This window comes from Athene noctua, chromosome 1, assembly GCF_965140245.1.
Source record: "Athene noctua chromosome 1, bAthNoc1.hap1.1, whole genome shotgun sequence".
In the NCBI taxonomy this organism is placed as follows: Eukaryota; Metazoa; Chordata; class Aves; order Strigiformes; family Strigidae; genus Athene; species Athene noctua.
In genome coordinates this window covers 122,282,147-122,295,111 of record NC_134037.1, presented here as the reverse complement: position 1 = coordinate 122,295,111, position 12,965 = coordinate 122,282,147, and the positions used below count along the sequence as shown (strand labels likewise).

Below are 12,965 nucleotides of genomic sequence, written 5' to 3'. Positions count from 1 at the left end.
TGTTTCTAGGGTAATTCTATATGGTGCCAGCACCCTAAACTTCTCACTTAGGTTAATGTTTTGTTTTGCTGTGGGGAAATGAGGTGTATGGTTGGTGCCGGCCCGTCCATCTGGCTGTATCTGCTCATTGCCTGCCGAGGTCAGGAGACAGCTGCCTAAATGCAGCCCTTGTTTCTAACTTGCACGAGTTGGTATCACCTCCAGTTCTGTCTCAGGGTGAAGTTTGGTGGTCCCACAACCAGCCAGAAACTGGTCTCAGAGTTCAAAGCAGCAAATACATTCAGTGACGTCCCTTGTGGTACAACCATATAGACATAGTGTAGACATGGTTACAAAGAGGAACCCTGTGCCCATGGTGGGAGCAAGTGGCACCCAAAGGGAGAGAGTCCTGGGGTGGCTGCTGGTGAGGAGTAGGTCTGCTGGCTGCATGGAGAGCTCACCCAGTGCTAAGACCACTGCGCCAAGACCTACGGGACAAGTTGCCAACTTCCTAACCGTGGGACTTTTGGGAAGTGCAATGTATGAATGAGTTCCCCAAGACACTTGCACCTGCATTAGGTGGGAGGAAATGCGAGGGATGTGACTTCAGCACAGACCCAATTCTTAATTCTGTCTCCAGACCCTTTTTATCTAAAGAATAGGCTTGTGTGCTTTCTTTTATTTGGGCCCCTCATTACAAAAAGGCCATTGAATGATTCGAGCGTGTCCAGAGAAGGGCAACGGAGCTGGTGCAGGGTCTGGAGCACAGGTGTGATGGGGAGCGGCTGAGGGAACTGGGGGGGTTTGGTCTGGAGAAGAGGAGGCTGAGGGGAGACCTCATCGCCCTCTACAACTCCCTGAAAGGAGGGTGCAGAGGGCGGGGGGTGAGTCTCTTGAACCAAGTAACAAGCGACAGGACAAGAGGGAATGGCCTCAAGCTGCACCAGGGTAGGGTTAGACTGGCTCTTAGGAATCATTTCTTTCCAGAAGGGGTTGTTGGGCGTTGGAATGGGCAGCCCAGGGCGGGGATGGAGTCCCCATCCCTGGAGGGGTTGAAGAGTCGAGTTGACCCAGCGCTGAGGGATCTGGTGGAGTTGGGAATGGTCAGTGTGAGGTTAATTGTTGGACTGGATGATCTTCAAGGTTTTTTCCAACCTAGACAGTTCTGTGATGCTGTGATCTAATGTCCACGGTTGACGCACAAGCTCGTCTTCTGCAGATGGCAACATACCATTGTTTAGGCACTTCTGCCATGAGCATGGGGAACACAACCTGCCATGATGCCAATCAACATCAGGTGGGGAGAAGAGGGGATGGAGGTCCAGAAATGTTTTTCAGTCCTTTCTCACGAAGCTGGAGCACAGTAGGATCGGGGGGTAGCTCCGACACCATTGTTCGGAGAAGCGGCTCAGAGGTTAGAGCTCATCCTAAAGTGAATATTCAGTGGAGAAAAACCTTAAGCAAAACAGTGGGCCATCCTACTTGAAAACAGCTCTCCTGGGTCCCAGCTGAGCTCCTCAGTTGCTGGGCTTTCAGCTGCCATTGCTTTTTCTCCCTGGCAGCATATTTATTGACCCATGTAAAGTCAGCCATTGGAGACTGTCGGCAGGTCTTCATCTCTCATCTCCCATCTTCCCCTTTGAGTCTGGTCCTTGTGTCAGCCCTCAAGATGCATGCTCGGACTTAAAATTTTAAAACAAGGGAGAGAGACTCACTTCATGCTGGCCCTGTACTGCACAAAAAAGCAGGTTTTTGCTTGTAGCTGACTCCAGGAGTTTTGAGGGTCTCCAGCTGTTTTGAGGTCCTCTAAGGACTGTACTTGGTCTGAAATCTCACAGCCTGTTCCCCTGGTGAGAACAGATCAATTGCAGACCCCTGACACTTCTTACACCCTTGGCTACAGCTATAAAACTCTGTTGCTTACAGAGAAAGCTGGAGTTTTCCTTCCGACATGATGACAAGGATCAGTTTTTTCCCCAAGGTAGTGCTGTTCACATTCTCTTACGCTGAGAAGTAAAATGTGGTGTCATGAACACAGCTTCAAATACTTTGAATGTCTTGCAACACAGGAAGATAAATTACCAACACGTCCATCACTTACACTTAGATTACTTAGAGCAGCTGTGCTTTATGCACCTTTGCTTTGCTTTATGCACCTTTTCTTAAGAAAAAAAATGATTTTCAGTTATGCATAGGCTGTGCTTTTAGTTTATGTGTAACACAGATGAGGGGAGAAGCTAGCTAGAAGCAAAATCAGAGTTTAGATAAAAGCACATTTCCTTAAAAGACCTTTTTTTTTTTTTTTTTTCCTTTTCACCCTGCACATCACAGAGATTTTAAATCCTCATTGACTTCTGAGAACACAGCTCTGGGAGGACAAAGGATGATACATTCTTAACGAGTGTGTAAAGTATAGTAGTTTTAAAGACAATAAATGCAAGGTCGTATTAGGGCAAAACAGTTAATTACCCACTTCATTATTGTCAAGGTTAATACAGTATTTGAGCGCAGAAGCTGTTTTTCATCTCCTTTTGGAAACAAGGCAAGACAGCATTTCTTACAGACAGATCCATTATAGCTTATCACCGGAGGACAGGCCGCTACAGAAACACCATGAAGGATGTCTACTGTCACCGGGCTCCAGAGCAAACGCCAAACCTGTCCAGAGAGCAATGGAAATGAAATGAGAGCTACAGCTTCAGAGTACCGTGCTTTAATTCACAGAGATTGCGCCCCATTGATTTTAATGTACAGCGGTAATGGTAGCATAAAATTCGCCAGCACTCCTTCATCTGTTTTAGCATTGATCCCTCCTAAATTGCACAATGCGCCGAAAAACATCCTTTAATAAACATGGGGTATCGACTACAGCAAATCCCATCTTTCCATGGTGAAGCCAGTGAAAGCTGTGCTTGCCCTAGAGCTCGGTCTCTGTTTTTCATGCGTGCCAGGGTGTTGTTCATGTTTCTGTTACACGGTCTCAATAGTTGGAAACAAAAGCCTCATAAATCTTAGCCCACCAACCTTAGCGAATAATGCTTTACTTTTAACTATCTACTTTACCTGCAGCAACTTCAAAAATTCCTTAAGTTTAAAAATGAGGAAACCAGTAAGTGTTTCAAAAAAAAAAAAAAAAAAAGAAAAAAAATCTATATAAATAGATATAGAATATATATAAAAATAGAATTTCCTCCTTATATGGAAACACAAGTTGTTTTTTTTCAGTTTATAAAGCCTTTAAAATTGCAAAAACTAGTTTAGTTCCTATGAAACTAATTACCAGGATAACCATGGTTATATCACTTTCGATGTAGCCTTTATCTGTTACATTTTCTTTCAAGGTTTTTGTATTGTTTTTTAGAGCTAGAATTTCCCATCTTTTGTGATTCCTGCCATTGTATTTCATTCCCAGGAGGTTTTCCTTCTGTTCACTGATGTAGCACCCAAGTCTACATTCCCAAATGGAGACCCACGCGTCAGCAACTTGGTCTTTCCACTGAAGCTGGGTACTTCTGGCCCTGGTGCTAACGTTAGGCTCTTGGGTTTGGGAATCTGGGCCGTGGCTGTGGCTGTTCTTAGTCTCTGGCTTCTTTCTGCAAATACTGCACTTCCCAGGAAAGCTGTGGGTGCTGGTGAGCCCCTGGCACACACTTTCTCTGTAGTGAATTATTTCAGGACAGGTTAACGTGGCACAGCATATGTTTCATTCTTTTTGACATCTTCTTTGATTTTATTTTTAATTTTCAGTGCTCTCTGGGCATCCTTACAGAGCAGTTACTCTTATTACTCTTATAGAATGATACCTATATTAATTTGGTTTTTAAGCCTAGTAAATTGTTCTGCCCACTAGGGAGGCACCCGCTGTATTTCAGACGTGTATAAACATCTGAAGTTCTACTCAGATAGCAAAATACTTGACTCTATAGCGTATTTCACAGGGTCTCAGTGAAACATTTCCTAAATTATCTGCTCTATGGACACTAGCACTTTTTGACAGGAATAATGGTAGATGTTTCCCTGGAAAAAATCAAGCTCGTATAGGCTGGCTGATGTAACTAAAGGGGTATCTCACCAAGATGTATGTCCTTTCATGTAAGGGAAGTGCTAAATTTAAAGACAAACCAAAGCAAATAGAAAAACTGTTGTTGTTGTTAATAATAAATAATTATCATAACTTAGTTATCATAAACATCATAGTATTAATACTTGCTATTAGTAGTAATAAAGCACTGAGTATTCTGTAGAAAATGTGCCTCTGAAATAAGTGAGTTTTATCCTCCATTTGCACTGGCCCTTTAAATTTTCTAGTAGAGAGGAGCCTGAAGCAAATAGGAATTACAGCCGTCGCCCTTGCAAGTCAGTGTTTGCCAGTGGTGGTCCTCAAAAGTGCTGGAAGAAAAGGGTTTTAGTTCTTAATCCCTTTAAACTTCATCGGCTGGGATGAGATGGCACTGGGGTCCTGAAGCTAACCAAGACTGCTTGATCAGACTGGGGCTTTGGTGGAAAGTGCTTTTTATGGAAAATAGGAGTTTCCTACAAGACTGTTTTACTATTAGTACTTTTGTTAAATCCTCATAATCAAAAAGGTGGCTCCTAAGCATGTGGCTGTCTGCAGAAAACCCCTGAACTGCAGGGTTTTGTCATCAGTGAATTCCCTAACAGGTAAATCCTCAATAAAATAGAAAAAATTCTTCTAAATTTTCCTTCTGAAGGTGTCTATAAAAATCCTGCTTCCAGAGAGCATCTGCTTGAAGAGGCAGAGGGAAAACTCTGTTCTATAACCAACGGGGCTGCTCCGCTCCCAGGGGCTCCCTCTGGCTCCAGGGTCCCTTTGTGCAGCCACAACGCAGGTTGCTGCAGGAGATCTCTCCTTTGTGAAGGCCAGTCCCACGGAGAGTATTAAATTGGCATTTTAGTCCTTGGCATGCATTTGCACAGGGGAAGCAGGGTGGCAGTTGGGTATTTCAATCTTGTTTTCAATTATAAGCATTTCATTGTTGAGCGTTGCCGGTTTATTATGTGATAATTAAATATGAATGATCACGCAGTCATCCTGCCAAAGAGGCTGTAGCCGAATTAAACCAATTCCTCTCGTCTTGCTGAATGGCTTCAGAGGTGAAAGGAGTGATCTATTTGCTGTCCCTTATTTTTGCTGTCCTATTGTTTCAGTATTACTAGCTTCAAAATAGCAAACTAGGCAAGTAATTATGGACATAAATCAGAGCAGGGATCAGTGTGAGGTCAGGACTGCTTTGCTTGTAGCCCGGCTTTTCTCAGCTGCCTTTTGCTGAATAACAGAGAAGCACATTGCTGTTGATTTTGTGAAAAAGTAGTTTTATTAGTGATGAAATGCGTGTTTTGACAAAGTCTTGAGTCCCTGCGTGCTTTCAGGCTGGGGTTGAGCAGCTTCACTGTGTCTGGAGCGGAGCCTCCTCTGTCAGCACTGAGCCAAGGACCGGTGGCCAGGCTGGACGCTGTGGTGAGCACCTGATGTGCTGTGGTTGGGGTCCAATACGCCACAGTCAGCGTCTGATGTGCCACGGTTGGCCTCTGATACACCACAGTCAGCGTGCAGCCTGGACAGGCTGCAACTCACAGAGGAACGTCTCCTTGGGGTGACCACAGTCACCACGGAAAAAGTCAGCAAGTTAAATAAGACATGGCCTTAGATATAGAACTGAAGCGGATCAGCAAAGCAAATGTGTTTTCAGTAGAGCTGCACTGATTTATGGCCCTGGCCCTTAATCTGTACATCTTACTCTGCTGGGGTGTTTATAAACGTGAAGCGGCACTCAGTGGGAGTCAACTCCTGAAAGATGGATGCAACCTCAAGTTGTTACAATCTTCAGATGCTACTAGCTAAAAATAGTTAATCTTTCTTGAAGGAGAGCTGTAACCAAGCACTGCTCACCTCCCCTCCTCCCAGGAGCACCAGTGTTTTGGACAGAAAAGAGTAGGGATGGGCAGGGGGTTGTAGGCAGTCCGTGGGAACAAGTTCACGTGTGCCGTGCTCCTACACGTTTGTCATCCGTGGCTGGGGAATCTACAGAGGACTTTGCAATATTAGGACACAAACAGGGCCTCCACCTCTGCCACCACATGACATCCGTGATGTGGATGTTCCAAAGCCATGGTTGTGTGCAGTGGTTTGCTGGATGCTCTGTGTTTGTATGAAGGAGATGTAGTGAAGTGTATTTCCCTCTTCCCCAAGTGTCTCTTAAGCTGTTAACTAAGAGGCAATCCCCAGTGGTAATTCTGCTACCCAGGAACATACCTGGGTGTGTTTTGCAAAGAAAGGCCAAACCCTGTGCCTACTAAATTATATGCTACTTTCCATTCCAGCAGTTTGTTAAAATAACACACAGAAGTGACCGCTGAACCGTTTTCGTTTAGTTTACCCATACCCTGTAAATCAGATTTAGCCCACCAGTTTCACTTGATGTAGACAATGAATAGTAACAAATGATGAATAATAACAAATAAAAAATAAGTAGTGGTTTTAAACATCTCTGCTGTTGGCTGCTGACCACCCACCTCTTAAACTGGGCTTTTTAAGAAAGACTTAGGGTTGCATGCCAAATCTCAGCTTATGATGTACACTGAATTTAACCCCTCTTTTTTCACTCATTTCTGCCTGTTCTGTTGTAAGTATTTATTGAGATTTTTTTTTCTAGCAATGGATTATTCTGAGGTATGTGACTGAAGAACCTAACAGATTGCTATGGGTATTTTGGGGTTGAACCATAGACTTTTTTTCTTTTCAGTGGTTTTCTTGGTCAGATATTAAATGAAGATCGGTATTTAATCGAAGCAATTTTTTATTCCCAGACTATTGTTAGAGGTAATAAGCCTCGAAAGGATACTTCAATCAATGGCCTGCTGGAAGAATTTGACAATATCTCAGTGACACGATCCAATTCCCTGCGGAAGGAAAGTCCTCCCACCCACCACCAAGGAAACGCAAACCATGTGCCAAGGCACCAGGAAGAAAATGGTTATATCACGTATTCCCAGTACTCCAGTGAATCAGACACTACAACAGACTATGTCGTAGAAAAATACCGAGACAAGAGTCTTTACGGGGAAGAGTTAGACAGGTACTACAAAGGGAGCTATGCCGCCAAGCAGAATGGGCACATGATGAAGGTGACTTCCCGGGACATCTATTATTCGGAAGTGACACCCCTGCAGTCAGACCTCGCCAAGTTCCTCCCAGATTACCGTGCACACCTGGAGACAAAGCCCAAACCTCTGGAATATGGTGGCCTAAAGCTGGAGTATCAGCGTATCCCCAGCGGATCCTCCCTGGACTATAGAGATCCTTTTCCTTACACCCCGTCCCGAGCGTCAGTGCAGAGCGAGTGCCCCAAGGAGAGGGTGGAGTACAGTGACAGCGACTGGGGACATGGTCTGGGCAAGGATGACTACGACAAGAGGCCAAAGTCATCCTATGTGGACCCAGCGAGCCCTCAGCCAGCGATGAGGCAGAGGTCCAGGTCAGGCTCTGGTCTGCAGGAGCCAGCCATGCCCTATGGAGCAAGCGCTTTTAAAACACACCAGCAAGGACATTCCTACAGCTCCTACACCTACCCCCGCTTGTCCGAAACCGCATCAGGCATCCCCAAGGTAACGTGACATCCCCAGTGACAGTGCTGCTGGGGCAGGGATCAACCTCTCTAGAAGGGGGTGTGCAAAAATTTAAGTGTGTGCAAAAAATTAGGGGCAAGGAGCCATGTTTGTTGGTGTGATGCTGAGTAGCGTCCCTGGGAGTTGCGTGGCTGCTGCTTGGCGGGTGTGAAAACCCACCTGCTTTACTTGGGTGTCAGAAAATGGATGTCAGGGACTGGTGGGTTTAAGATATTTATCAAAAGGCAGGTCTGGGGATGCCCAGCTTCTGGGAGTTTTATTTGGGATTCCCAATAATCCCACGTTCTTTGGCAATTTTTGGGTCGTTAGGGGTTCCTACGCCTGCGCAGAGCTCAGCGGGAGATGAGAAGCCGCTCTGGTTTGTTATCAGATACTTTTGTATTTGAAGTGTTACTGTGCAAGGCTGAAACCTCTGTGGTTTACTGTTTGTATTGTATTTAAGCTATATTTATATTACAAGGTTTATTAACCATTTACTGCTAAATGAGAGTAGGGGTTTCCTCCTCTGCGCTTTGTTTTTAAGCAGTGAAATTAAATCAAAGCAGCTTATCTCACCTGAGACATTTTAGATGTCATTAAAAAGAAAAGGTTAAGGTGCAAGAAAGCATTTCAACCATGGTATCTGCAAGCAGCTCCTCTGCACAGATTTGTGACCTGCTCTGCCTTTTGCAAGTCACATGAGGAATATTACCCATACAAGCTGTCCTACCCTACTTGCAGTAGTTTGCTGTAACTGTTTATTCAGTTAAGAGAATAACACTTTTCTTACACATCTATGATGATTACCTGCTTAAACATCTAATATTCTGCAAAAGAAGTTTTTTCTTCAGTGTAGATTGCATTGAACATTACTGAGTTCCCCTAGCAACGGGTGCCAAGATGATGGCTCATTTTCCCAGGGCTGAAACAGTCTTGGGTTGCTGTGACTTACCAACCATGCTGAGGTAGGTAGCTTGAGATCAACTCTGCTATTTAATGATGGTCTGAACGGTGCATTTTCTTACTGGCTCTGTGCACTGAGAACATGGTTCTGTCCAACTGCAGAACCAGAAGAAGTCTCAGATCTCTGCAAGTTCACGATAGCCCTATGGCGGAGGCATTCTTGTGTCTTGCCTGCTCAGGTTTTGGCTGCTTTGCTGATCCTGGGGTGCAGAGTTATAATCAGTGTCCCACAGTAAAGGGAGGGCGATGTGTTTTTATTCTGCATTGCATTAAAGCGTAGAGCTGGGCTTTGGAGGTTGAGTATAAATTAGGGGAGGGAGTAGAAAAGTTGCCAGGTCTCTTTGCATGCCTTTCCTGAGCGTGGGATGTGGTGGGAGGGATGCGTGTGGGTAGTTAACTGTGCATCGGGGTGTGGCATTAAGTATGGATTCTGGAAGCTGTGAGGAAAGCCTGAGATGAGCTATCTGCCATTGCCTTCATTGAAAGCAATCATTTTGTCAGAGTTTAGAAAAGAGAAGGACAAATCCAGTAATTCATAGACTGTCTTGCACCTGATGCTGCCAGATTTACAGCATTCAGTAGGGCAGAAGACAGAGGTATATTTTACAGGACTGAGAGCACTCCAGACACTTTGAAAAATATCCCATTTAAAATGCAGTAACAACTTTTATGAAAAAAAAAAAAAAAAGTCTCTGTGCAAGATTCATTGTGAGCTGTTCCTCTCCTCAGCATCAAAAACACTCTTAACAGCCTTGGTGTATTGAAACTTGATGATTCACTGTTAAATGCAGTAGTTTCAATTCCCAAACTTGTCCACAGCTCCTGGAAAAGTGAATAGCAGTTTCTTGTCTTGGATGATTGCTAAGGAGTCTTCTTTTCAGGAAGGCGTTAGTAAGATAGTGGTTCATCAAATGGGTTTACTAAATGAAAATCAGGTCTCAAATCAGATATTTTACAAATGAGATTGGCTGTAAAGAATAATTAAAAAGTAAGCAGTGAAAAAGTCTGCAGGCACAAATGTATGGCTTCAAAATGCCATAGATGTTCATTTTGGCTTGTAATCGTGAAGAGCACACTCCAGTATTATTTGCAGGTGACAGAGGTCACATAAATCAAATGTCTATCCTGTTTCATCATCAGTGATTTCAGAGGTGCTACAGAAGACTTTCAGTGCTCTGGGCTTGGGCTACCACCATGCAGTGGGACCATGGAGGTGTAGGAAGCCAGAGGCTCAGATTTGGTCCCCTCTAATCCACCCTCATGTTACCCACCTTCTCTCCTATTCCTGCAGACTAGCTCCAGAAACACTTGCATGGACTCACAGCAACCGTTCTGTTACCCTCACAGCACAGAGATTATGTCGTGCTTTGTTCAGTGGAGTCTCCTCGGTTTTACAGAATCACAGAATCATCTCGGTTGGAAAAGACCTTGAAGATCATCCAGTCCAACTGTTAACCCAGCACTGACAGTTGCCCACTCCACCAGATCCCTCAACCCTATGTCAGCCCTACTCTTAAACCCCTTCAGGGATGGGGACTCCACCCCCGCCCTGGGCAGCCCATTCCAACGCCCAACAACCCCTTCTGGGAAGAAACACTTCCTAAGAGCCAGTCTAACCCTGCCCTGGCACAGCTTGAGGCCATTGCCTCTTGTCCTATTGCTTGTTACTTGGTTCAAGAGACTCATCCCCAGCTCTCTGCACCCTCCTGTCAGGTAGCTGTAGAGGGCCATGAGGTCTGGCCCACAGTATCAAACTCATCCTGCCAGGTCTGCTTATTTTTGGACATTCCGTACTGCACGTTTTCTTTTCACCCTCCTCTTCATCGCAGGCAGCCCTCTTAACTTTTTGCACTGGATCTTATTATTTCAAAGCTCCTTTCCCATACATTTTATAGTAGCAGCTCTCCATGACCATCTCCTGTCCCTCCTCCAAGGGGCCGTGATTTCTTCTCTCCCCTTCACTACCTCTTACTGCTGTAACGTAGCAGAGGTCTCTCTAATCTGGCTGCTGCTCAGCACCGCCGTTTTTCTGCTTTGTGTTTTGCGGGTACTCTGCACCAGGAGGACATTTCCAGCCTGCTGAAGGCAGAGCCAAGCCTTTACTATCAGAAACCCTCTCTTTTTTCCCCTGTTTTCTCATCCACATGCCAGTAGCTTTCTGCGAGCGCTGCCTCTGTGCACGGAACGGGGAGTCTCGGAGATTTCTACCAGTGAACCGCCGGAGAGTGACCTTTCCCCTTACAACCTCCGTGTGATTTACTGACCATTCCTTCCACACCTTTTATTTCAGCAAACTGAAACCTAATCAAACAGAAATCCATTTCCCGTTCACTGAAGGGTGAGCCCATCTCGCCAGGGGCTTGTAGCTCCCTGAGGGGAGGGTGTGGGCTCGGCTGCAGGGCTGCGGCTGCCATCTCTGCCGCAGCCCCGCTGCAGAGCGCGTGGGGACACCCCCTCAGCTGAAGGAGGGTGCAGAGAAGAAACCCTTTAGGAGTAAGCAGGTGTTTCCTCCTCATGCAGGACAAAACGGGCATCGCTGTCCTCCGAGTGGAAACTGAAATGAGTTTAAACACAGTGGGTACGTCCTTTTAACAACGAAAAGACGTGGCGGTGTGTGGAGGCCACTGAAGCGACCCAGCCAGCAGCAGCAGTATCACCATGCACCACGGCGCTGTGATGGATGTCGTGTCAGAGCTTTGGCTGCTCCTTTGACCTGATCTCAAATGAGCGTGGGACTGGCTTCTTCTTCCCTTTGTAGTACCTAAAGAATTTCTTTTCAGTAGGTAACAGCATTCGGTAGCAGAAATGGAATTATTAGCGGAATAAAGTGTGTTCGATTTTGCCATAATGTGACGCACTGTGTTGGGACACAGCCTCGGAGGAGAGCTTCAGCTGATTTACTCATTATAGCTCCTGATTTTTCTGTAAGATTTCATGGGATTCAGGACGTGAATGGGTTTACATCGTACTGCAAAAAGCTTTCAAAAATTCTCAGCGAGCCCACTGAATTTTCATTTTAAAATTTCACTGTGGAATTTACTTTTGCCAGTGTGTTAAGCTGAACATGTGCTCAGAAATATCAGGCATGGGTGAAGCCTCAAATAATTCGTTAGTGTGGATTTATCCAGCTTGAGTTTCTAAACAAGGCTTTCCTCATCTCAACAGTTAAAAGAAAATGGTATATTTACAGCCAGAGCAGTAATTTATGTGTCCCTACATACACAGATATATAGGACAGGGCTAGATTGAGTTTCCCTCCCTCCACCAAACCATCTGAGCACTTCCCCATGTTAATTAGTTTGGCAGATGTAATGTCCTTCATGAAATCCATGGTGTCTCTGACCCCCTTCTATTTTATGGCTACCCCTGCCTGATGGAGTAAGTGAAATTACGGCTGTAATCATGTGGATGTTTTGCTTTAACAAACCCGGCATCCTAGGAGGCGGCTGTACAACCCCGTTACGTGCTGGCTGGATGCTCCACATGGCTGGGAGCTGTCAGCGTGTGAGTCTCAGGCAGGAGCAGACTCCAGCTTCATGTTTCCAAGGGAAATCTCTGAGCAGCCCCTCTAGAGAGGCATTCCCTCTTCCCCGCTAAACCTCACGCGAAGTAAAAAGACAGGCTCGCGCATGAGGTAGGAAAGTGCTGATATAATATTGTGCTCGGAGGCTTTTCTCCCTGCACCGAGGCGACTCCAGCTAGAAACTCCTCCTTGCTGTGCAGCAGCCTACAGAGATAAATTGATGCTGCGGCAGATTTTTTTTCTTTCTTTCTTTTTTTTTTTTTTTTTGCAGTCTTAGCATAAAACGGTCAAATGATGTTCCACCGCAGAATTCAATTTCACAGTTCAGTTGGGTCCTTGATTACACTGCCAGATTCAGATTAATGTGCATTTAACTAACATGGATCAGGGACTCCTGGCTGGCAGCCAGCAGTAATAGTAGCAACCATGAGCTGTGTAGTTTGCTGCTCTGTCCACCCCTGTGCACCACCACCAAAATTGATTGATTACATGAACTCATTGCCATAATTATTTGTAATTGTGCTACATCATGAGCCTGTGTCGAACCACCCCCCTGCCCCAAGAGACACCACACGTCGCCAGGACTCACATACGTTGTATCGTAACTGTGGAGATGCTTTTTGCTGGGGGAAAAAAAACCTGTATTTTTGTTTGGGGGTGGGGGGGGTGTTGTCTTACATCCTTTGTTTTTCTAGTTTGGATAAAAGCAAACTATTATGTTTTTGAATGTGAAGTACGCATTTGCTTTCATTGTAAGAAGCTTAGAAAAGCTTGGAAAATAAGAAAGGAACCTGCAAATGAACAGGGCCTCCCATCGGGATAATTTCTTCTGTGATTGTCTCTGTTTTCAGATGAAAATTAGCAGTTTCATGAC

At 45.2% G+C, this 12,965-nt stretch overlaps 1 protein-coding gene across 2 annotated transcripts in view; it reads left to right on the top strand.

The window, feature by feature from the left end:
* PAK5 (p21 (RAC1) activated kinase 5) overlaps positions 1-12,965 on the top strand; it is a 94,580-nt gene that overhangs the window by 66,842 nt on the left and 14,773 nt on the right. For both annotated transcript variants that reach the window (XM_074914579.1, XM_074914661.1), the window contains one exon: positions 6,808-7,605. In XM_074914579.1, the coding sequence (XP_074770680.1) occupies positions 6,808-7,605 (798 nt within the window). The remainder of the gene's footprint in view (positions 1-6,807; positions 7,606-12,965) is intronic.